This window comes from Triplophysa rosa, linkage group LG12 (genome assembly GCF_024868665.1).
Source record: "Triplophysa rosa linkage group LG12, Trosa_1v2, whole genome shotgun sequence".
NCBI classification, from domain to species: Eukaryota; Metazoa; Chordata; class Actinopteri; order Cypriniformes; family Nemacheilidae; genus Triplophysa; species Triplophysa rosa.
Window position 1 is genome coordinate 20,060,083 of NC_079901.1, and position 27,154 is coordinate 20,087,236.

Consider the following 27,154-nt stretch of genomic DNA (forward strand, 5'->3'; position numbering starts at 1 on the left):
CCTTCCCTTGGGGCCCTGTCATGGTCTGCCACAGAGAACTTTCCCATCAGCCTCCTGTTAAAATTGTAAAGACTAACCAGTCTAAAAAGACAAGAATTGCACAAGGCCATACCAAAGCTTGTCAACTATTTTTACAGAGTACAGCTGTGTCATAGGATGAAGATGTCAAGAAATTTCTAGCTACAGTCCTGGCTACAGTTTAATTTTATTTAATTTAATTTTTGTGCAATGCTCTTACTTTTTTTTATTTGTTTCCTGGCTCTTCAGATCGTGACTGTTGTGTAAAACTGGTGGCTTTGCTGTCCTTGAGTGCTCAGTGTGTCCAAAAGACCGTTTATCGACCGCTACTGATTTCGGTTGATCCTCTGAGTAAAGTGCACCATTGCTTCTATATTTATTGGGATTGTAAAAAGCATCATATTAGCAAGGCCTTATGTTAATGGTGTTGATTTGATTTTTCAAATTAGATTGCATCAACATGATGCACCCTTTATGAGAGCTGATCTGAAATCAGCTTGGAGTTGCTTCTGCAAGCCAATTATTGGCCATTAAGATAAACGGCGGAGAGTTAAAACCACTCCAAATATTCTTGCCAGACAGAATTATAAAGGTGCATGTGTTTGGCAAGGTTGTAGTAATAAAGTTGCATTTGCTGTAATACTTTGATTCAGTTTTTTTCCGTTTTAGCCATACATGAATATAAAATGCATCTGCGTCTCACTCTCTCTCGATCTTTCCCAACAGATCAAAAGGCTCTGATGCTTGTGTATGTGTTCCCATAGCAACCGTGCGGATCACTCTGTCATTGTTTATCGTCTGTTGCTCAAAGCAACCAAAGATGCCTCCTCACAACACCTGCATTCCCTCCCCAAGGCCTCCCACTAAAGCTCTTGTCATCCCTTGGGTTGTTGTGGGTCTTGCCATCTTGTACACACATTATAATATAACGTTGTGATATTTTCTTTTGATGTTTATTTGTTGTATAACCCTGCTGCGGTTCTTTGCACAGCCCATAATGCTACTCGATGTGTAAGGTTGGATTGGTCTACTGACTTGGCTGTTCTTTCTGTACAAATGCTACTGGCTCATAGCCCAGCATGTCTTTGTTTTTATCCTGCTTAAATTAATGCAATCCCAAACAATCAAATGTTTGGCGGCTTGCACGTATGAGCAGATTTTGTCATGCTGACCAGGCAGGTCATGATTATGCTCATCAAATACGTGGTCAAGGAATAATGATTGAGTTAAAGAGGGAAAATTGAAGAGAGATGATGGTGTCTTTCGGATGAGCAGTGAAAGCTTGGCAGGAGATTGCTTTAATATTAAAATGGCAGGACATCTCAAGCTGGCACTGACACATTTAAATGTGGCTCTGTTGTTAATTTTCAAGGACGGTTGATGGTTTGAGGGCACATGAAGATATAAAAGCTTTGGTAGATTCAGTGAGTTTCATGAAGAATTAATGATTTTTTTATTGGATTAGAAAACAGAAAATGTTTCTTTTGTTTTCATTTCAGACAAGCTTAAGCCCTGTTCACACTAATACATTTTCACTTGAAACTTTCGCTTGAAAGTTTTTCTCAGTTTTGTGAACAAAAACAAACCCTTTTGGAAACGCTCTCCAAACTGTATAAATTTGAAAACACAATTTTCGTGTCGTAGTGTGGACTATACTTTCGTTTTTTTTTTTTTCATGTGATGCAGTTGTTTTGGCTGTTTACCTGTTTGATAGCGTTAATGTCAGTTCATAAATACATCAGATTGCATTTCTGTAATGTTTACTCTTTATTCACTCGCTTTTGCAATTTTATAGTCACAAAAAGCACAGCGCCTTTGTTCTACATTATAATGAAGTGGAATGTAAATAAATGCATGAAAGAAATGACACATGTTGAAGCGTCTTACTCATGCACAGTACACAAGTATAAGCGTTTTCAGGAGTGTTTTAGTGTGAACGAAGTGTCAAACGAAAATGCATTATAAGGTCTCAGCCTGTGGGTTGTCTTGTTTGCCAATTCCCTGAACGAAATCTATCTACTCTACTGCCACAGTTAAGTGCGATTTTTACTTCTGCGTCAGACCTACGCCGTACCCTACACCGTAGCCTGATGCGCACCTCTCCAAAGATGTAACAGCGCGTCAATGCGACGTGGACCGCAAGCGCTGTGATTGGTCAGCTTGAACCCCCTCCCTTCAAGTCAAAAAGCTCAGTGATAGCGTCGGGTTACTCATACGCATTTCCGAATAAATTATATAAATAATTTACGTGTTCTTCTGTATGTAACAACTCAAGCTGCAAAAGTCACCTGCTAAATGCTTCAGACAGTGTACACCAGTGGTTCTCAAACTGGGGGCCGTGGACCCCTGGGAGGCCCCAAGATGGATCCAGGGGGGCCACAGATTTTGTGGCATTATATGAAATATAGACATATATCATACATTTTATATAATCAAACATCAGAAAAATAAGACAACCAACCAAAAGTATTAATGACCCAGGATTGTAAAACAGAATTAGTTTTTGGTTTAATTAAAATGATAAGTTTAAGATAATTCGTTTTTATAAGGGGGGCCGCAAAACAATGCACTCTACACAAAGGGGGCCGCACAACGGAAACGTTTGAGAACCACTGGTGTACAATACGAACCGCTTCTTCAGCTCTTGTCTTGGTTACACAAGCAACTAGCCTGTGGACACTGACGCCTAGTGGCCATTGCCTGTCGACGTGGACAACGACGCACAAGTATAAACAAAAACCGGAAAGCGTAGAAGGAAAAATCCGCCTTTAGTCTTCACCCTTCAACCCCCTTTCATTTCTCCTGCTTTCACCTTTTGAACTTTAAAGGTGGGTGGGGGGGGTTGGTGGAGGGCCAGCTCGGTCTAATCAATAGCCAAAGGCCATTCTTTCAATAAACCCTCCTTAAAAAGATGTCTGGGGCCACTGGCACTGAATCATTGGGGGTGGCGCTCTTTTGGGAGGCAGTGGTCAGGCATGAATTGTCACAGAAAGGCTTTCCCCAGTCTTTGTCTTCTTTAAACCTGATCGATTATCACTTGTTGCAAAGGCACATCTCTGTCCTTTATTTATGCAAGTCATACAATGCCTTGAAGCAACCAGAACGTCCTTCCTCTCAGTTTTTAATGTGGCTGATTTTGGCTTGGTTAAGTCTGTTTTTAGAGCTGATGTTGGGAACTTGTTTGCTGTGGCTTGCCTGTTTCTCCCATATGATAAAGTCTCTTTGGGGTCAGGGTGTGAGCTGCTGTCAGAAAGATTCAAGAGAATTCATGCCCTGGTTTGGACTGAGAGAGAGAAACTATAGACGGGGCTGTGGTTTCAGCCGCCGACTGAAGAAAAGCCCATTTATTGATACAAATCTGAGAACTGTAGTTCTTTTTTGAGTCTTCCACCCGCAGAGCCTATTATTCTGTCCCTTTTATGAAATGTAAGAAATCCTCTTTAAATCATCCCTGTGTTACATTTCAGTGACCTTGAGCCCTCATGCATAACTACTAAGGCCACACTTGTGTTTTATTGTATAATAAACTGAAGTTTATAGGAGTTTATATACAGTTTTAATGATTGAAATGATCTATCGCAGAGGGTTTTACCATTGCAGAGCACTAATGCACTAATTTCTTTCAGTCATATGACTAAAGACGTTCAGAGAGATAATGGTTGTAGAGATCAGATATTTGATCTACATTAATCTTCATGAACATTACAACATAATAGTTTTTTAAAAGATTTTGATATACGTAATATTTAGTGTATATGTTGTTTTGTGGCTGTCCTGCTGAGCAGTGAGCAGGGTTGTGGGAGACGTCTCTTATTGCATACATCCTTTAGCATATGGAGAAAGATAATGGAGCTAGTTATCTTCTTGTATAGCTCTATTATGGGCAGACGTTTCTCACTAGAGCTGCATTTTTTACAGTAAATCTCTTCCATTCAGAGTTGCAACATGTACCTCCTGCAGCTAGCTACAGATGGTCTATACAGCTCTTTCTCTTTAAATCTTAAATCTTTATCCTACATGTTTGGTGAACACTTTCCCCAAAGTTTTTTGAAGCAGTCATTTTTTTACGAGTTTGATATCTGTATTTGAACAACAAACACCATTTGTGAAGTGAACCAGTAAGGAAAACAAAGCAATGCAAATATCATCGGTACGATCTTTACTCATAAATCTTTAATGTTTGCTATTTGTCTTTATTTTGTTCTAATGGTCTGGTGTAGATATGGCTTGGGACCATTCTTCCATGCAAGACTAGGATTTATTCCTCCAAACGAAATTGCAAGTTTGATATATAAATGTAGCACAGCTCCTCTAAACAAGCCTTACAAGCTGAGGTATCAGTTGTGTCTGTATGCCCTATATAAGAAACAATGTTAGTTGATGTCTAGTAGTTTGTACAGTCCACCATTGAATTTGTCCCTCATCGATCTCCTTGCTCACTGGTGTAGTTTTGCCTCCGGCACTGACAGCTGTCGACATCCTGCGGTCGTCCTTTTGAGTTATTCGTCCATTTATTTTTTACGTCCGTTTTATCTCGCGTGTAAGAAAAACGTCCTTTCAAATGCAAGTGAGGAGTTTTCTGAGGTCATGGAGATGTCGGTCCCCATTGCGTTCTGCTGATTTCCAACACTAGGATTCAATGAAGAAGTGTGGATTGCGCTGAAAAACATTCAGTTTTTGCACAGCTGGGCTTTTATGTAGGTCTTTGTTTTCAGGTTGGGTAAAAAAGGAGCATGCTCGCTTTGACGTGTGTCCCAGAAGACCTGGTTCAGTTTTATGATGGCTTAAAGTAATAGGGCTGACAGCCGCGTGGAGCGCCGCTCTGTTTAAGAGAACAGTAACTCAAGGACACAGAACATCGAGTGCCGAAAATAGACCGGACTTGACACGAAAGTGTTTCTGCACATTGAAGTGCTGCTTCTTTTATCCAGAAGTGAAGCTCTTGAGCTTGTGTGTTTGCACGAGATGCTGCGACGTTGCCAAGAGAGAAGTGGTTCATTCTGGGAATGCAGTTCGTGATAAACCTTCATGGGTTTAATTACAAAATACACCGCCTCAAACAAATTACAACTAGAAGAGTTACAAAGCTTAGATGAGAGTTTTAATTGCCCTAGGAAGAGTTAGAAGTGCTTATTGTTGTTAGAGGAAATTGTGTTTGTTTGGTTTATTGAAACTCAGAAGGCTGCTTAGTGCCTTCGAACATCTTTTCTTTTTTAAAACCTAGTGAGATGCCTTGCGGCGACATCCGAATGTACTGAGGACAAAAATAAGAAGCAACATAAATATATTATTTAAGTGTCATAAGATGGCAAGAGTTTGGAATTCTGGAAATATCATTTTAGTGGTTTTCAGCATAAGTTGTAAGGGGACTTGAAAACAGAATCAAAATTCGCTCATGAATAACCCTTAAGTTGTTCCAAACCTCTATACATTTCTTTGTTCTCTTGAACACAAAGCAAGATATTTGGAAGAATGTTAGCAACTGACAATAGTTGTCATAGTTTGGTAAACCTCTATAGCGGTGAATGGGAGACTACCACAAATATATTTTTTGCATTCTCATTTGCTCAAATAGCAAGAGAAAAACTCAACGATAGTGTTTTAACTACTTTCAACAAAATGAAAAAATAGAGAGAGTCTGATAAGGGCAGACAAGAGAGAGAATGAAGTCAAATTTACAGTGACTTCCATAGACGCTGCATAAGAAACGCTGGCATTAGCGTTTTTTCGTAATTGAATGAGAAGTTAATATAATACAAAGTATAGTGTTATAAACGTACATGCATAAAAAAATGAAAATATCAAAACTTTGGAGCATTGACAAAGCTGATGACCGTTGACTACGGCGTCATCACAGTCTTGTGAAAAAGGTCCATTCTGGGGCACCATCGACCACCATAGTAGAAAAAATGATTGAATATATTTTTTGGTTCTGTTGAACATAAAAGAAGATATTTTGAGGAATTTAGGAAAGCGAACAGTTCGTTTTTGGGTATCCCTTTAAAGCTGCAGTTTGTAACTTTTTGGGTAAAGATAAATAGTTGTTTACGGCAAGCTTAAAATAATGATAAAATAATTCCTGCTGTCGTGAAAGATTTTGCAGGAAATCTCCGTTTGACGTCAATCCACATGCAATTTTACATTACATCACATTTAGTCATTTAGCAGACGCTTTTATCCAAAGCGACTTACAGATGAGGGAAACAATACGCCCTTTTCACGTCATGCATCTTCCGGTCTGCCGCGAAGCAGTGTATCATTACTTCCGCTAGCACTCCAGTTCATAAGGTGGCGGTAATGCACCTATAAGCTGGTTTGCCAACCGCCAGTAAAACTCAAGAAGAAGAAATTACTTCCGCTAGCGCCTCAGAATTGAGTTTACCAAGTGGCTTGCACATCTGCCACAAATACGTCTAGATGATGTACGACGTCTTGCAGACAAATTTTCGCTAACGACAAGATCAAAGCTAGAGAAAGGATACAAATTCTTCGTTGAACAGTACCTGTTTGATTATGAAGGTAAGTGTTTTGTTTTCTTTTTGTGTTAGCGAAGGTGCTAGGATAAGTACTTGAATACATGTTCTGTCAGTTTTTTTTCTCACTGTTGTTAAATGCCAGCGCGACGGCAAAACGGAAGTTCTTCTTCTTCTTCTTCTTGTTTGTTGCAAGACGGATGTTATGATACACTGCTTTGCAAAAAGGTGGAAGTTAAGTGACGTCATTGTGAAAAGGGCGTATTGGAACAACATAAGAACAACAAGAAGCATAAGTGCAATAAAAACTGGTCTCATATAGCCTACCACAGTATACAGAGCTACGTGTTTATGTTTCAAACAGAGGTGGCGATAATTTTATATAATAATATCATTTTTTTATTATCATATTTTGTTGTGGCCAGCTACATGTATTGTCTTGTGTTGAATAAAAAAAGTTTTTCACTGTAAAAAATATTGTAACGTATACCTGTTTTGGAGTAAAATTTCATATAATGTAAATACATTTTTCTTAGGTGTTTTTAATAGATGTTTTTTGTGTTTTATATTCTTTTCCTGTTTATCCGTTAAAATGATAAGCATTTGTTACAGTATAAACAACATTACGCACGTCCTCCTCAGGTGGAACTGGCTTGATTTTAGTAGTGAAGACAAAAATCCAGAAGCAGTGGTTTGCCTGTAACACGCAGAAGTAATGTTTCTACACTTGGTGTTTTCTTACTGTATATTGTGCTTCTCCGCTATGCAAAGGGCCTGCTACAGAGCCAACACTCCAAACCATTTTAATCAGCGTGACCCGTGGAAGCGTTGTCTTCTCCCTGGAGGAAGAGTGATTTGTTGTCTTTAATGCCGTGTCGTTGGGGTGATGAACGATCATCTGGCCCAGATGCGCATGCATGACCGTTGAGGGCAGGTTTTGGCACACTGGGGAGACAGCAGCACTCCTGATAAATGACCCTCTTAGGGTCTCACCTGCGATTTGAGAGACACAATCATCAGGGAATATGACAAGCGGCTCTGTCTCAATTCTTTTGTATGTAGTAGGATATATGCAAACCAATAGCAGAGCTTAAAGGTGTATGAAAATTATCGGCATCTAGCGGTGAGGTTGCGAATTGCAACCAACGGCTCACTCTACCCCTCCCGTTTGAAGTACTACGGTGGCTGATACAGGGCTAAGATGTCGTTACGTTTTCGCTTCTTTGCCAAAGGAGATAACGTATTTTCAAAACACATGAATTCCATGTAAGGGGACCCGTGGTGTATAGATGGAAATAGCTCATTCTAAAGTAATAAAAACATAACGCTTCATTATGGATGGTCTTTATACACCTCTGAAGACATTGTTTTGTATATATTATTCAATAGATCCGCATTAGACCACATTGATTCTGTTTTTAGGAAATAATAATATTTTAATGTTTTTTTAATCTGCCATTCATGCCAGGCAATTAGACGTAGTAATGTTTCTTATGGGTAGTGTTTTTTGCACAACGTATGTTTTTTTTTTTTCTGTAATTTTGAGTTAACTTTCAATAAAGACCACAATTCAAGGACAAGAATAAGAAAGAAAGACATTCATGAAGAGTGTTTTGAAGCATAACAGCAGTGGTTTTGTTTATAGCATGTCTCTTACGGATCCTTTTACACGCTTGTGTGTGTGTGTGTGTGTGTGTGTGTGTGTTTGTTTAGGAGAGACCTGCTGCTTTGTGGATCATATCTGTTGTCTCATTGTCCAGCAGATATGTGTATGTGGTCCCAGCTGTTCTTTTGAGATAAGAAGCTTCATTCACAGTTACCCAGGCCTTAATTCAAAGCCCTGTCCCGTAACCCTTACCTCACACAAACTTTCCTCTTCACAAGACATTTCCGTGTGAAACTGTGCATTTGGTTGTGCATTTATATCTTGTTTGTGTGTGTGTGGGTAATTTTGACTTTATAAATAATTTTGCAGTTTTTTTACATTATCTGAATTGTTTTGACACTCATATGGTTGTCAATTTGTGGCTTAATTAAGATCAACTAGCTTTGCCTTTTGACCTCCTGTCCTTCGTGGAAATAATTGACGTTTTGTGTAAAATGTACACTGTTGTGCCAAACCAAATATTAGCCATTACCCTAGAAATATCTCTTACTTTTATTATGCATTACAATATTTAATTTTGTTTAAACACATTTGAATATATAAAAGAAACAAACATCCTATAATGTTCCCGGAATCGCTCATCTCCATATTTCATTATACTTTGTTAGTGACGCACCTGATTTCCTTTCAGTCTTTGTAAAAACTTCTATTGAAATTAAACGAGCTGATGTGTACGTTGTAGCTGTTGTGTACAGCCCAGAGAAGATCCCATCTTTGACATAAAAGCGAGGACAATAGAAACAGACGTGACGTAATGTTAAGTGGCGAACTCAACATAATGCGTGGCATGTCAATAGTACATCTGCCAGCTCTCAGGGTGAAAAAAGATCAGTTAGTCAAAACACTGCTTTAACTTGTCATTGCATGTAGGATTTGTTTAACTAGGCAGGTGTGACCAATTTCTTGTTTTATTGAATAGTAGTTTTTGGAACGCAGCGGCTGCTTTCTTCATTACAACAATGGGTTGATTTGGGTATCAAATGTGAAACTTGTTCCATTTTGACTGACTGTCATAAAGGGTGATGAAGTTAAAACTTGTGCAAATGTTTGGCAAATTCAGACTGGTTTTTCCATCCCACGAGCTTCCAGCGTCACCTCGGCTCTACAATTAGAGTCCCTGGCTTGACAGAGGCTACTATCTGTTGCCCTGAGGGGTTGAGACTCTCTCATTTTACCTCTAATTACGTCTTTGTTACGGTGAATCCATCTCCCCCAAAGCAAACATACCATGATAGATATACTAGCACAACAGGCTTGGACTTGAATGCAAACGCTGTCCTTCTAGGGTTTCCCACCTTGGACTTCTGTTGAAAAGACCCGCACATTGTTGTTTTTTTCGGAGGGCTGGGAGGTGGTGGGGAATAAGATGATCGCAGGCATGTCTTTAAACAACACTGTTTGGAAGATTTAGGACGCGAACAAGCACTAAACTCTGCCATGTGGCTCTTTGGTATTTAAATTATATTTTCTTTCTGAAGTTGGTCACGATGGGCCTCATTGTGGGCCACATGTGTTGTCCTGCTGTCTCTCATGGACAATAATATTTTTCAAATCTGTCATGGTTTATCTTCCTTTGTTGTGCTGTATGCTAAATTGAATTACAATTGTAACAATGGACACCATAAGTGAACCGCCACAGTAAGGAATCACAGTCATAGTTTAATTTTCAGGCCTTTATCCAGATTGCAAAGACTCATCAAAAATCTCTTGAATAAACATTATGATTCGTAACTGAGGCACATACAAGTATATTAGTTGAATGTTTAAAGGAACACTCCACTTTTTTTGGAAATAGGCTCATTCTCCAACTCCCCCTGAGTTAATAAGTTGAGTTTTACCGTTTTGGAATCTATTCAGCCGATCTGGCGATAGCGCTTTTAGCATAGCTTAGCATAGATCATTGAATCCAATTAGACCAGTAGCATCGCATTCAAAAATGACTAACGAGTTTTGATATTTTTCCTATTTAAAACTTGACTCTTCTGTACTTATATTGTATGCTAAGAACGGCGGAAAATGAAAAGTTGCGATTTTCTAGGCTGATATGATTAGGAACTATACTCTCATTCCGGCGTAATAATCAAGGAAGTTTGCTGCCGTAACATGGCCGCAGCAGGCGCAGTGATATCACGCAGCGCATGTGGGAATAGGCTAACTTCCGTCAACATATCCAACATGACCAACTGCTTGCACAAGGAGCTTGATATCACATTTATTACATTAAATGTCATGGCTGTGTCCGATGGGAGCAGTTATAACAGAGAGGATAAGCTTCTTATAGCACTTATATTGTGCAGATTGGGTTAAGTAATATATAACATGTGTGAGGTTGCTTGACCTGGTTAAAGGGATTATCCAGAAAACTGCAGCTCCACCATTCACACGTATGTCTTTGTAGTTGGCTTTTGCCCTCACCAATATGGCGGCGGCATTGACGTACGATCCGTCGGACGTCAATAATATATATGTCAATGGTATGCAACAAGCCGCGTCTTCTTTGGCGCTTGCCTTGATACTGCCAGCAACATGCCCGTGGACACTACCTACTAGCAGTCGGCATGTGTAATTGCACGTTGGCACGGACAACAACGCACAAGTATAAATAAAAAGGTCTGACACAATAAATCACCCTAAAGGAGTCAGTGAGGGGAGCCAGGCATGGACTCAACAGTTCAGTCCAAAACAGTGACCATATTTTTTTCTTTTAAAGACAAAGGTTTATAGTTCCCATGCACACAAAATTAGGTACATTTATTTCTCAAAATAATCCCAATAAACTCCCGTGCAGAATTACTTTGCAGTTATGTTTCTGTACTCATGTACGATTGCACAATCTGCGCCTTAGCCAAGCAGTTAAATGACTTCAATTAAAAGTAACACGAGCAAGTTCTCTTGCGAAGCCAAATGTTGCATTTGGACGTGCCACTGTGCCAAACAATTATCGTATTCATATATATATACCATGATATTTGCATAGTACGGCAAGGCAACTCTAAGAATAACACGCAGCCATATTTCTGCCCATCATCTTTACTGTCCTCTGGTGTCAGTGTCAGGGCTGTCGGGTTGACCCGAGCAACTTTGGCCTGAGTGCTTTCTGGACCCCTCACAGTGAGCAGTCAGACATGAGACTGAGCTCCCACAGGGTAATGCTAATGCTTTCCGACGGAAAGCCCCACGTCCAGTGTACGGCGTGGCAGTCTCTAAACCAACACTGTCTTGACCGCACGTCACTCTTAGCACATCTTGCTGTCTAGATTAAAGATCACACCAGCCGTTTGGAGATGCCGGCTTGCTTTATTGGCAGAACATGGGCGTAGCTTGCCCTTAAAAGTATTCACTGGTGAAAGACGAGCTGTAAGCGACTGCATGCTTTATTGTAGAGTCTTTGTCAGTGGCCTGTTAATGGGGTGGCATATTTTAGCTGTTGAGGGATTGCGTTCTGCAGGTGTCTCTGAATAGACCCTTACAGTTGGATGTTGAATATTAGACTGTGTGGATGTGTGTATGGATTGAACTAGTGCAGGTGTCCTTGTGTGCTGTTGAGTCGCCGCACGTGTGGTCCGCAGGGCCCTCCTGGACAGTTTCTGGAATTGAGTTTTCACTTCACACACCGCACTGCAGGGCATTTGGAGCCACCGGTGCATTTTTGCAGCGCTCACTGAAGTGGTGTTTTCAGAATCATTTTTCATTCTTTACGCGAGCAGTTCGTTTGATCTCTGGTTGCGATAAGGCAAAAGCCTCTGTGAGTTAAACATTAGGTTGTGTTTGTGATGCTTATTGATCTCTCTGGAAAACCCCCCACCTAATTACAGGAGAAGATCTGTCAGCGTTATAAACATTTCTGAGTATTTTACTCCAAATGTGGCCCTTCAGAAGGCAAGTCCTGGCAGCTCCCTCGAACAGTTTGGCTACTAAACGTAGTTTACGAGGTGAAACGTTATCCCAGGCCTCTTTTCCAGCCTCGTCACGCTGGCATTTTCCAAACAATAGAACAAAGCAAGTCCAAGGAGCACACAGTGTCACCTTGCTACATTGTACTTTATTCTGAAAATATGTGACTCCTTTTGCAGTATGAAACTGAAGTCTGAGTGCTTAGATTTAGTTACTTTTCATACCCCCCTACACACATACATTTCCCTGAAAGTAGGCATGGGCTGGAATGAGATTTTGGCGGTATGATAACCTTAAGCAAAAATACCATGGTTACACGATATTGCGGTATTACCATTACAACACTAAAATGCGTACTTTTAAAACGTCTGCGTTTACAAACAACAACTTTTCAACTGGACACAATATATTTTGTTTTTAAGCAACATATAGAGCACGTATGGCAGGTAAAAATGAAGCCTTTAAATTATAATATTCTTTCAAGAAAATTGATTTTTGTAATATATATTAAACGTACACATCAAATCAATAACACGACTTAATGATTTAATTAATTTTGTGTAAGCACAGCTTATTGTGTTTAGTGGTGTTTAGTGGAAACTTGTAGTGGTTGACTCTTTAAAATAGGGATGCACCGAATCTAACATTCTTGGCCGAAGCCGAACATGATGTGAAACACTTGGCCGAAGGCCGAATAATACCGAACACCGAATATGGTTTTTGCATTTCTTCTATTTATTAAGCTATTTTTTCACTATTGCACAAACTGAATAGTCAAAATTTGCTTTTAAAAATTTGTCTTGCTTTTCAATAAAATACAATACAACTTAATATAAAATTGAGCAAAACAAAATACATTAAAACAAAACATTTAATAGCCTATATTAATTAGGCCTATAACTGACTGCTAAAAGAATGTAATGTAAGTTACTCTGTACCCCTACAACAAAACAGTTCATTAAAAAGTGTCATTCCACATTAGGCCTATAAACTAAAAATACAAATAAACTAAAACTGTTGGATTATTATAGGCTACGTTGCAAAATGATTTTAAGAAAAAAAAACATCGAACGCAAGCAATTCTGACTGATGCTGACTGACAACCATATCAGTTCACGTCTCTCTTCCAAACTCCGCCCACAGAAGCTGACTGTTCTCTGGTGCACTCGTGGCCGGGATGCACAGAACATACTTTGACAAGTTGTTTAGTACAGGGGACTGTGTGCGCGCGACCACTGTATGATGTCAAAGGATGTCGCGAGCGGCGGGGCTACTGTCAGACAGCCCGCTCCCGTCTGAAGTACACAAGTTACCGACCGGTAAAGACGCTTTCATTCGGAAATTTACTTCCGTGCGGCAAGTCCCGTGCTGTGTCTTTCTCTGACACCTTAAAATGCTCCACACACACACTGCCAAAATGTTTGCGGCATTAATAAAGCGCACGTCTCTCTCTCTCTCTCTCTCTCTCTCTCTCTCTGCGCTGGTTGCTAGTTGATCGTTTCTCGAGTCATGTTCGGTAAAATTTATTCGGCCATTTCACATATTCGGCCGAATACCGAACATGTGTTTTTTGCTATTTTCGGCCGAATATATTCGGTGGCCGAACATTCGGTGCATCCCTACTTTAAAACCTTGAAACCGGTAACCGGCCCAACCTGAAAGGTTTGGATGGCAGGTCAGGTCATAAATCAACTTTTTGTCTAATATGGAATGGGTCCTTCATTTTCACTATATTTGGTTTGGATCTTATTTTTTACTTCTGTTTAGTGTACATGTTATAAGTTTTTCTCTGTTGCTATTGCTTACACACAACACTGTTGAAAAAACCAGCATATGCTGGGTTAGGTATGTTTTTATGCTGGTTTAAGATGGTCATGTGCTGGTTTAAGCTGGTCATGTGCTGGTTTAAACTGGTCATGTGCTGGTTTAAGTTGGTCATGTGCTGGTTTAAACTGGTCATGTGCTGGTCCTTAGCTGGTTTAAGTTGGTCATGTACTGGTTCCTCACCAGCTTAAACCAGCCCAGGACCAGCTTAAACCAGCTAAGTACCAGCACATGACCAGCTAAGGACCAGCACATGGCCAGCACAAACCAGCACATGGCCAGCACAAACCAGAAAACCAGCATCAAAACATACCTAACCCAGCATATGATGTTTTTTCAACAGGGAAGGTTAGCAGGTTTTCAGAATAGACATGAATAATAGCTCAGTTTATTTTAGTGGATGGGAAACCCTTTTGGAAACATTGTTGTGGTGTAAAAATACCCATGTATGTTTCCAAAAGGTAAAGCTTTGTATGCATCCATCTAGTTTATAATAGTTTAATTTGTCATTTATATTCTGCTTTTCCCCTGAATCTCATTGGATCTCAATTATTTTTCCTTTGTGTAAACATTGACTTTTTTGTTCACAGTTTTCAGAGTTTCTACAAAAAAATATCTATGTAGTTAAATAATCCAAAACCGCTTTACTTGTATACAAAATTAATATTTGATTTTTCTCACTTCCCCTTTATTTTATTATCAATATGTCTAAAAGATTCATGACACTTTTTAAGCCGTATAACCAGCATCTGCACTTGGCGTCTGTCTAAAAAAACACAAGTCTACAAACATTGGATTGGTTTCCATGCGTCTGCTATTGATACATGTGTAAAATTTGAGCAGGGCAGCTGTAAGCGGAGGAGTTAGTTGAAGTTCAGAGGAGTTCAGGCAGTAAAGGTGTCATTTGGTCTTATTGAAGCCCTGAACAGGAAGGAACTGCTTCTCTGTAGGTCAGTAGACCACAGTCAGACCAGACTCAAAGGACTGATGCATATAGACAAAGTTAGCCTTAGGGCCAGACTTTCCCTTTTATGTGTGTGCGTGTGTTTGCAGGCCTACAGACGTCTCGGGAAATGGTAATGAGCTAATAGCTGGACACAGACCTCTGAGGTTCAGACTTCCTGCTGGAGCTGAAGAAGACCTGCACTTCGATAAAACAACACATGTGCCCCATGTTCAAGTTGTCACCACATGAAATAGCTTTATAGAGTCTGTGTTGTGACTCTTGTGCATACGTTTCACATTTTTCTTGGTCAAGCCACGAATAGACTGTTTTTTATTGCTGGAATGGCTGGCGTTAAAATCAAACATTTCATCATTTTCTTTGATTCGTTCTTTTTTCAGTAAAGTTATTTAAAGGCATAGTTCACCCAAAAATGAAGATTATTTTATCATTTACTGACGCTTCTGTCATTCCAAACATGTATGACTTTGTTTCTTATGCAGAACACACAAAAATATATTTTGGAAACAACTTGGGACCCCATTGACTTTCATTATATATGCACAATACCACGGAGACATTTCTCAAAATATCTTATGTGTTTTACAGAATAAAGAAAATCATACAGGTATGGAATGAATTAAGGTGGGTATATATTTTTATTTTTGGGTGAAATTTCGCTTTAAATTAAAATCATTACAGAAAAAGTCTGTGTTTCATACAAAATGCTGTTTTAAACAGAGGTGCAGGAAACCGTTTTGGTTACATTGGTAATGATGATGTCTAAATTGCTCTCCGCTCCCTGTTACACCATAGATGGTTGATGTATTACGTCAAGCGTGTTTTCTGCTACCGGGCTAAATTACACGAGATACGGGATATCTGATTTTCCCCTTGAGGATCAATAAAGTTGTCTTGCCATAACATTGTGCTATGACATTATGCCCGAATCTATAATGTCAAACGGATGATAAATGCTAGTATCGCACTGCAAACACAGAAATCATTCCGGCTGTCTTGTTAGATTCGATTTGTGGTATCATCACTGAACATCACTGGACACAGGACATCACTGAAACGCTTGAATTTTAGTCCTATTTAGGGCTGTCACGATTATGAAATTTGGCTTACGATTAATTGTCTAATAAATCATTGCGATTACGACGATTGTCTGTTTTAGAGCTTTGACTTTTAATTCTCATACATTTTTTATTAAGCTTTGAAACGACCATATTGTTCTGAATATAAAGACCACGTTCTTTTTCTTGGAAATACATAGGAAAAAATTGGGTCATCATACTTAAGGTTTAGGCTTTTACCTGTCAATAATACAACCGCCAAATACTTGTAAATGAAGTAAATTGATCAGGAGTGAATTGAAGCCATTAAAATGCTATCAGTCATAGAAAAGCTTCTAGTCTGTTCTTTTTTTCTCACTTGCAAGACTACAATAAAAGTTTACTTCTATGTTAATGAGATTTTGGTAGACTGGTTTTCACACTGAAATAATATTAAATTGTACTGCAGGTTATTTTTATGGTATATGCTTTAGTTTAAAAAGTAATTAGTTTAAAGTAATTGTGTTGTGGTGGTACATTTTACAAGTATTACCATGCTTTGGTTACAATATATACAATAAAATATGCAATATGCAGATGCACTACAGCTCCCCCTAGTGTCTTCTATAGAGATGTGCAATAATTGCGATGATCTGAAACCATCGCGATGAGGTCAAACAATCGCAACGAGACGAATATTTAATTATCGTGACAGCCCTAGTCCTGTTTGAAATTGACTTTCTTTTGGATTTTTCTTTGTGACGCTCAATTAGTTTTTTCAGTCATGCTACTCATGCATAATAATCACATTCACTGTCGTATTTGCTTGGGATATAGCCTAGCTAACTCAAACCTCGGATGTGTCATTGAGTTTAAGTTATGCGGTAACATGTTTTCCGATGGAAGACATCTGGAACCTCAGAGTGGCCTAAAAAGGAGGTTTGGATTAAGTTTAGCTCACTTTCTATTTATTTTTCACGTCCCTGGAACGATGAAACTAAATTTGGGCTGTGGTTTAGGTCCCGCGTCGACTCGCAGTAGTTTCTCAAACAAGACGGCTTATTAGAGCTAAAATGTGTCCTAAACTGCTCTTTGAACTGTCAGAAGTGAGTAGACTCTCCCTGATGGACTGCAGTTGGTAAAAATCAATCTAGCCAGGGGCGATCACGTGTCCTTGCCTTTGAGCCCTGGAGTAAAGCGGTGGACTGACGGATGTCTGCGAGCTGTGGATATTCCCCGGCCACTGCCCACCTGTCTACCTGTGTTCTAAAATTATCATTTTAATTAGCTTTTTTTGCCATGCAGTGTCTCTATTTATAGTTTTAATAGTTAATAGTTGTAGTACATGTCTAAGACTGAAATGTGCAGTTTTCCCTGTTTTGAAGAGTTAAGCGAATGGCTGAATAATGCTGTACGTGAACACAGGTCTCCTGACAAATGCTGCTATTTCAGGAACAGGTGATGAGTCGCTCTGCATGCACAATTCTGGTACAATATGTCCCACATGGCTTTTGGCACAAGCACTTTGAAGCGGAACAGAAGACGAGCGCCCGAAATATTGAATCAGTCAGTTTAATGGCTTCAGCTACACAATGTTATTGATTTAATATATTACTTTAGTGCTCATTTGCTTACCTGAATAACTTTTTTAGTCTTTCATAGTGTTGTTTTTGACGTATGACGTCTGCTCTGACTGAAATCAGTTCTTCCTGGTCTGTCACAGAAGTCATTTTTCTTTTCCCGAAGGTCTAATGTTGCTCATAAAGCGTTCCCATTTATCTCTAAATGGAGCTTGGCTCTGATGTTTGCTCGCATAGTTTCCAGCTCTTTAAAGAATAGCCTGCAATCTCAGATAAATGCTCATCCCATCCATTAGCTATCTTGGGAACCCATCTGTGGGCACGGAAATATTGAAGCTAACTGTTGAGACAGACAGTGGAGAGCCGATTAGATTCTTGTTTGTGTAGTATCAAACGGCGCACAGGTGCTCGCATCCATCTCTCTGTTTGAAGTGGATCACAGGGGCTTTGATCAGACACACGGTCTCACACATGCTTGAGCACACCGGCTCCATGCAGATGTTTACCATACATATGACCTCACGGGATGAGGAATGTTCTTTGTAATCATGGAGGGTCACTTGAAACCGCCGATGAGGGACGCTGAGCTCATACCGTTTAGAGTTACTCCTGGAATCTCTTTGAATGAGGTAATGGTGTAGATTATGTAAACGAGAATCTACAGTCAGACGGTCATTAGTGCAAAATTAACCACGTCGGGGGCTCAGGCATCCTGATACAAGAATAGTGATACTGAGGTAGTCAAAGAAAAGCAGTTGACCTTAAAATGCAGTGATGGACCAATCAAGATGAAGTATTCCAGAATAAAGACAAGGATGATATTTTAAGGTGTGTCATTTGCAACACTTTTATGTGAGGTGGCGAATTCGTACAGTCTTATTCGCACGTTATCGTACTATTTACTTTCGTGCCAGCGACGTTAGATTTAGGGGTAGAGTTGGGGGAGGGGCCTCAGTATTGCTTTTTTTAATAATCGCATGTTTTTGTGCGATTCGCATCGTACAAATTCATTCAAATTAGCCACCTCGTAAAATCGTTACGAATTCCTGTGAGATCTGTATGTATATTTGTGTGTTAGATAATATTATATAATAAATAAATGTATTGTCTAATATAATATAAATATATAATAAATATTTTAATAAAACTTTTAAGAGTATTAGTTATGGCTCTTAAGTCATGCAGCGTTTTTCTAGAAAAATATACGGTTAGCCTGTTGTCCCCTCACTAAAATTAACCATGGTTTTACTCCAGTAACCCAAATGTTTTGCCTTTATATGTAGTAAAACCATAGTACCCACAAATTTACCATGGTCTCACTATAGTATTTATAGTTTAACCATGATATTTGTAGTAAAATTCTCAAATTAAAAACATGGTTACTAAACTTTTAATATAATGAAACCATGTTTAGTTTTTCCAAGTGGCCTTTAAGCCGATTTTAAAAGTATGTAGTTTTGCACGTCCCTAAAATTTTAGCAGCGTGGGAATAAATATTTGCCTGACAAGATTCGACCAAATCTAATTATTGTACTATCAAATACTTTGAGTTCAGTGAGTTTCATTGACTTTTAGCGAATCCAGATTTCTTCTTTTTTGTTGTTGTTCGCTTCCTTGCGCCGTTGTCGTCCCATTGATACTTTTTTGCTTGTTATTTATGCTTGTTATTTATGTTCTCTTGCTTACTCGTGCTTTTCTTTTTCTGTAATAAGCTTGCACAGCTGTTATATCGTATCACACTTCTCCCCATGTGATTAATTTCCACCTTCTCTTCTGTTGAAATAGTTGTTTTAAAGCACCCTGGCATTGTGTTATAGCCTGTCAAGGTGGACTTGTGGTTCAGAAAACCCACATTATGAGAAATACATTAAACATGTTGGGTCCCTCGGGGCCACGTGAGGAAGTCTAACGTATATTATGGTATGGAGCTGGAGAGCTTCCACAATGTGCTGCAAATTTAATGGGCTCCATTCCCTATGACAAGGGGGCAATCGCACGAGGAAACCGGAGGTAATTTGGCCCAAAAATGCTTGTTAAATGAAGTGGAGTGCCTCCGTGACTGTTCGAGCTGTACGCGGAGTAGATTTAGAGAATCAATAGGTTTGTTCTGGGACCATTTCTCATTCAGGCTGTAATGAATCGCAGGGAACGGCCGGAACATGCTCCATCTGATGATTTTAGATTACCGTCACATTGCTGATAATGCAAAATGGAACTAATGCTGGCAGTAAAGCATTTTTTAAGCCAAGCAATGCAACTAAAATGATTTGTGTCCAGTCGTGTTTTCTGATTTGTGTTTTGATGCTTAATGTTGCGACAAATGTGTGTTCTGACAGACTGTGTCTGAATGTGTTTGTTTAGAGATCCGAGCGCAGCTGGTGGAGCAGCAGAAATGTCTGGAGCAGCAGACGGACATGAGGGTGCAGCTTCTTCAGGACCTCCAGGACTTCTTCCGCAAGAAGTCCGAGATCGAAATGGAGTACTCGCGCAACCTGGAAAAGCTGGCCGAGCGCTTCATGGCCAAGACCAGGAGCACCAAAGACCACCAGCAATATAAGTGAGTGTGTATGAGCGTTTGTGTGCTTGCTTGTATTTATTGTACTTTGCTTCGTATTTATTGCCATCGGTTGAGGTAAGTGCACTTGAAATTGTTGTGCTTTAGTTAGTATCATGGTCCTGCATAAAGAGTACATAAATTTAAGTTATTAAATGCACCCTACGTGTATTGTATATTTATATGAACTATGTTGTTTGTCGTGCCTAACAATATTCTTTCCTTATTGTCAGTTTTGTAACCGCTGTAATGCACAACCTTTATTTCCAGCTAAATTTGGATAATTCGTCTGTTGTTATTTTTACTGATTTATTTTCAGTGTGTTTCCAGACAGTGTTGACATGATGAAATGTAAATGTGCTCTCATTATTCCAGTCGAGTTGCTTTCTGGAAAATGTAGCTCTACATTTACATAACGTTGGTACAGAAACTGCTGGTGCAATATGAAATGAAGTGTGTTTGACTTTCACTTCTGTAAATAGACCAAATGCAGTTTGAGAGCCCCAAATGAGTCCAGCAGCTGAGTACAACTGATGACGGTGGAGAATCTTTACAGCGCTTGTGGTTGATGTCGTCTGCCTCCTTCAATGTGATATTTATGCATTTGGCAGATTATTTTATGCAAAGCGATATACTTTGCATTACAAAGTACGCTTTTTTAAAATCATTTTTCCATGACCTTTGCACTGCTAACACAATACCCTGCCAGTTGAGCTACAAAAACACAGTTTTGAAAGTCAAGATGCCAAACTCGCCAATTCATAATGCTTCAGCGTGACGCACAAATACAGAAGGGAAACGAGTTTCTACATTTTTGAGAGATTTGGAAAAACCTGTTGTGCTGTGAGGTTGGCTGGCCATTTCTAAATCCAGCTTGGCTCAGCAGTGCGTTGAATAAATGAACATCAAAATGTGCCTGAATGTGATGTATTTAGTTGGGATATCCGCATCCCGGAGCTGTTCAGCAAAGTGGCTCGAAGAGTGGTTTAAAACTTTTTAAGAGTTTTTTTTCTGCTAAACTTGGAAGCATCTTTTGTAACCACAGAGCTTCGGTAGAGAGGCCAAGACTGTGGTTTTTGCATTGTATTCCAGTTTGCTCCGTAGTCCGAAGGTCTGGCCTGGTTTCTCACCGATGGCGTCAGGACGAGGCCAGCCGAGCGTGCGCTGTACCCCAATGTTGAAGTTGGCTGGTGTACAGGCTCAGCAGAAATCCATAGCGAAAGGGAAGATTAAGCGATTGTTTGTCAAGAAACGCAGTGTTTCCCCTACCTGTGGGATTATAGCCACAGTTCATAGCAGAAAACAGAATCAATCTTCTCAACGGCACTAGAAGCCTCTCTGGTGACTCGCAGAGTAAAGTGTGATGGATTGAATACTCTGTTTTTATTTTTTGTGAAACTCTGTTGCTTGAGCTACTGTATGTAGGAGTTTGGCTAGGATTAATATTGACCATTCACATCGGTCATTTGGCACTTAAGGCAAAATGTTAAATGCTCAATTATTTGCAAGTCACTTTGGATAAAAGCATCTGATGAATGCAAATGTAAACCATTAGTAAATGCACACAAATGTCCAATGGATCTCACAAATATAGATTCATTGATTTGTGCATTACAATGTGTGGTTCAGTTGGGTATAGGAATAGGTTACTTTAAAATAGTTTGTTGCAAATATATTGTATTTTATTACGTATAAAAATACATCGATATACAGTTTTGTAGTTATTTTTGTGTCTTATGTAACTATAAGAGCAGTGGTTAACCAGTTTTCAATCATGAACCCAATACCATCTAAGAAACATTTCTCCAATGTATGTTCTGTCCACATGCATACACGCACACACACCCTTAAAAGCCAACTAAACCGGCAGTATTTTTGTCAGTGTGTGGTTAGCTTTTCCCCCAGAGTACACTGTCGTCGTGGCGACACGGTGGCTGGTGCCTAGTATATTGCATGTGTTTATTGAGCTAACAAGCATTGTATGCTATTTGCCCAGGGAGGGATGCTCGGGTCAGACTCGGGATGGAAATTATTACAGCAAGATCACACGAGCGGTAGTGAGTTACGGTCTAATAGCGCCCTTTATATAGGTCACACACCATGCGTTCTACATTTCAAAGTTTGAACCTTTGAATCTGGGGTTTCCAGCTTAGATCTTCCACTTTTGTACTTCTCTGTGAAGCATGCATGTAAGGCATTGGAGAAGTTTTGTGTGTTCTGCCCTTAAAGTTAAAGGTTTGTAATACATTATGTCTGTTCGGCTGCATGGTTGTGCTTTCTTGCACATTTATTTGAGGACCATGTTAAAGGTTTTCAAACTCTCCGGTGTAGTCAACACAAATGCATGTTTACACAAATACTAAATTAAGTTCCTCCGGCTGCAGTGTTGATGTAGTTGGATTGCTTATTTATATCACCGCTGACCTGTTTGTCTGGTGATCCTAATCTCATCAGGCTGGGGTGTAATGACTTTTATTTGTTTACATAACACACATTTTTTTTTTAAATAATGCACTACGGAGAAGGCGTATTGAAAGGATGCTCAATAAATGACTTTGTAATGACTGGTTATTTTTGTAATAGTCAAACTTATTTTTACTAACTTAAAGGCAGAGTTCACCTGAAATTAACATTCTGTCATCAACCTGTATGACTTTCTTATGCAAAACACAAAAGAAGATATTTAGAAAAACGTAGGTAAACAAAAACCTTTGGTCCCTAGTCACTTCAATTGTATGAACACTCAACCAATGCAAGTCAATGGGGACCAACAGTTTTCTGTTACCAACATTCTTCAAAATAACTTATTTTGTGTTTTCCAGAGAAAAGAAATCCATACAGCTCTGATATTACATTTGGTTGAGTAATTGATGACAGAATTTTCATTTTGAGGTGAACGATCCCTTTAAACAATTTATTAATTTGACTTTTTTAAAATCCTACATTTAAGGTTTGTTGATTCTGTTTAATGTATACGTTTAAATTTGCAGTCCTTTAGATTTATCTTATTTTCCACTGTCTTTACTTCCTGGGGTGTTTTTCAAAGTTGCTCTTCTTTTCAACTTTCCTCGCTGTTTGGTTTCTTTTTTCACCAATCTTTGCAGATTTGTAATCGAGCTCTGTGCAAGGATTCGAGAGTACCCCAAAATGTAAGCTGTGCATCTGAGCATGGTGATGACATGACCGCTGTTGCCCTTCGGAGGGACAGGCCTGCTGGAAGCCAATGGTTATTTAATCCTGTCTAATCACTAACGCTGGTGTACTAAGTCCTTGAATGGTGCGACCACAGTTCTGTTGCGTTCATGTCACATGATTCTATAATGATCTCATCATGGCTTTCGATTACCCAGGATAACATCAACTACAGTGGAGTTGGTGCCTGTTTTACATGATACATGTTGTAAGGCAGTTCTTGGGCCGCCCATGAACTTCCTGCATTGATCCACACAAGGACATCATGTCCCGTTTCCTTTTCCACTTCCTGGTGTGTTACCTCTGCCCTCTTTCTGTTTCCTGTCACCTTCAGACTTGTTAGGAAGTCCCTGAAGTACTTTACTATTTCAGTAATGTGTCCCGTTTCACATCACATCAGTCTCAAATACTTTGAAATATGAAGTCATGTGCATTTTAGAAATGTTATTGTGCAGTTATTTCCTTTATGTGGGTTTGTGGTGTACTATTCACATTAAAGGTATATTAAATTCTCTCCTCTTTTACTCACCATCAAGTTGCAAATCTTTAATATCACTACATTTTCATCCCATGCAATGGTCAAGGTTTGGTCCAGTAAGCCTCTGCTGATGTCGTATCACCATATTTTTCTATTTTTATCACTGTTATTTAAAAGTAGCTTCACATTGTAATGCAGTTTTATGGGCCTTACATGCATTTTGCCAACTTTTTTCCCAGGTTTTGTAACACACTCATGGTTTATTCATGCGTTTTAGCACCGCTGTTTTTTGCTGCTTCATGAATCGAAATCACGTGTACACTTCAGCTTCCGTCACGTTCTCGACATACTGCACACATGCAGAAAGAACAGAGTGCATTCTCAAGAGGCCGAGGCAGTCTCATGAAAGGGTTTTACAGTAATTACAGACTGACAGAAAACGCACAGGCTCCCATAATTCTCCCTGCAATCTGAATCCCCCTCCTGCGAGCCGAGCGTTTATATTGCGACCATGCATCGCTGGGCTTTTAGCTCAATTAGATTATCCATTTGATCCAGTCTGGCACAGAGGACTTGATCTTTCAACCCTGACTCTTTACACATGTCAGTTATTCAGGCGCTTGTCGTCTTGTTTTCTTTTGCAGAACTGATAAAGCATGATGCTGACAACAAGGTCATAGGTTCGGTTGCCATATCACACATTAAAAATAGATGCATGAATTAGCGGTCGACCGATATGGGTTTTTTAATGGCCGATACCGATATTAAGAAAGCACTGTTGCCGATTGGCCGATACGAGGCCGATATAACAAAAGCAATTAAATGAGAGACATACAGAAAATTGGTGAAACTAAATGAATAATTGTTGTATATTACGTGCCTAGTTAGTAACATACTTGAACACATGAAGAGGTCCACACATGACATTATATTAATTGTGGGCAGCTAAACATGGCTTATTATAAATAAAGTATAGCAATTTAAACATACTGTTTATACATACCATACAATTTTTGTATCTCATCCACTTTACACGTACATTAAGTGGCAAATGCCTGCTTTACATCTTAGTGGCATTTTTCTGAATAAAATGCTAATGTGCTGTACGGCGGCCAAACAGATAAAATATTGTCCATTTGTAAAAATATATTGGCAGATGCCGATAATTAAAACCTTCCAAAAATCGGCCTATATATCGGCTTCGGCAGTATATTGGTCTGTCACTAGCACGAATGTAAATGTCAAAAGTTATTTCCTGTTTTTATAAAATACTCTCTTAAAGTAAATATTTCAGCTCAGCTTGAGCGGATGCGGTTTTTATGTACTTGGATGTTTATATCATCATGGTTTGCGTCATAAACATGTTGGGAGGCCGCAGACCTTCACCTGCAGCGTTGACATGCAAAACTAACAAGGGAAACGGAGCTGAAAACTACTTCATTGCATTTTTCTTGCCCACCAAAACTCCATCTCCCTGATAAATACCATTGTTCCGTTCTCTTATTCTTTTGTGATTGGTTGTTATACTTGGTTACATATGCGTATGGATACATATAGCTCACGTATTCCCTCTAGAAGTTATGTAAGGGATGTTAACGCTTCTAAGATCGCACAGCATCCTAACGGTGGAGGCCAGACAGAAAGATGGATCTGTCTGTGTTCTCCTCCAGGTTGTGAGCGAAGCGCACAGATGGTGCTGACAGCTCGCAGAGAGAAGCCGTTCATTATTTTGATCAGTCTCTCTCTCATTTATGCAGGAAAGACCAGAACCTCTTGTCACCGGTGAACTGCTGGTACCTGTTGTTGAACCAGGTTCGAAGGGAGAGCAAAGATCACGCCACGCTGAGCGACATTTATCTCAACAACGTCATCATGCGCTTCATGCAGATCAGTGAAGACTCCACACGCCTTCTGAAAAAGGTCAGAAATATTTGTATTTTACAATTTACAAGTTTTATTTTTACCACAATATTTCACAATTTACAAGTTTCTACTCGGTTATATAATGGCAAAAAAGATTTTCCTTGTAGCTTTTATCCTAGCATGGCTTTTCTTTTTTAGTAATTCTCCCTTTGTTTTTTTGTTTTAAAGGAATTAAATTATTCATTTCATGCACTTCCTCCTTGGAAAGCAGGAAACATAAGAGGAAAACACATTCCAAGAGATATCAAGACAATGCTCTCCACTTTTAACACATACCTGCCTGCAGTTAAAGGCATACGTGGGATATGTAATTTTTTTGCATACTATGAGGTTGTTTTGTGCATTCGCTCTTCAGATTTATGATGTGGGTCCGGCCATAGGACATTTGCTTCTGTGTTGTGGTTCTATACTGTATAGTTCCTAAAGCTAAGCTCTAATCGTGGCCTTCTGCCTCTCGTTTGATGTCCGTGGTCCCGTGACCAGAACTACGTGGCGGACCCTACAGCACAGGCCACAGAAGGGGGAGACTCCCAAATAGATTACATGCTGCCATGCACGCGAGTCATGTGAGTCGACCACAGCAGCAAATTACTAGGCTGGAATGCAGGAGGTAAAAGTTTTGGTCTCAAACATGGGTTACTCAAAGGGCTTGACCGGCAGATCTGACCTCAGATGACACACCCATGGACCGCCCACAATTTGTTTGCTAACCATCTGATGCATATTGATCAGAAAACTTGAAATAACTAGCTAACACTGATTTGATTGGCTTTTGTAAGTTCTGTGAGTAAAGCAAGTACGTTTTTACTTAACATTACTGTAGGAGTTTTCTGTTATTGTTTTTAACGTTTTTGTGTACCATTGTTTGTTGAAAGTACTGTTCTTGGGCAGTTGAAGCTGTATAAAGCACCAGAATTTTACAAGACAAGATCACTTGATTTTTATAAAACCAGAGACAGAGGTGGTTTCATCTTAGTCTAATTGTTGTATTCTCCTGACGTTGTTGCATGCTTACACATAGTGCCCATTACAGTAAGGAACGTCTATAATTACAAAAAAACAGGTGCTCCTCACAGCTGTTTTTATCCGGATGAATACCTTGTTACTTACCAGGCAAATAAATATATCTACATCACAACTTCAAAGGCCTCATGAGTCATAAGATGAGCTTGTGTTGAAGGAAACCTGAAAACAAAGCTGTCAGTTTCCAGGCGAGTTGATATACACAACTTTTTAATCCACATAAAGACACTGTAGGCACTCAAATAAGTTCATGTGGCTAGTTGTATAACAAGGTGACCCTTATTCATGCTGGGTAAATAGGTTTATTTTGATTTGCCTAAAATATTGAAAAAAGGCTTGTCTTTCTCCTTATGTAGTTTAAACACTACTATAAGACTAGTAAGACTTGATCACCTTTTAATTAATAAAAGAAAAGTAAAAGCGTCTTTCATTAAAAAAATTGACTCATGGTGCATGTGGGGGGTGGTCATGCACCCAAGGCGCTAAAACTGCTCTTTCCTGTCATCATTGCACCCTGCTTGCTTTGAT

The 27,154-nt window shown here is 39.4% G+C and overlaps 1 protein-coding gene across 1 annotated transcript in view; it reads left to right on the forward strand.

The window, feature by feature from the left end:
* The window catches only part of srgap1a (SLIT-ROBO Rho GTPase activating protein 1a), a 76,981-nt gene that overhangs the window by 6,213 nt on the left and 43,614 nt on the right, over window positions 1-27,154 (forward strand). Inside the window, exons 2-3 of the mRNA XM_057347589.1 lie at window positions 19,818-20,013; window positions 25,438-25,600. Coding sequence (XP_057203572.1) covers window positions 19,818-20,013; window positions 25,438-25,600 — 359 coding nt within the window. The remainder of the gene's footprint in view (window positions 1-19,817; window positions 20,014-25,437; window positions 25,601-27,154) is intronic.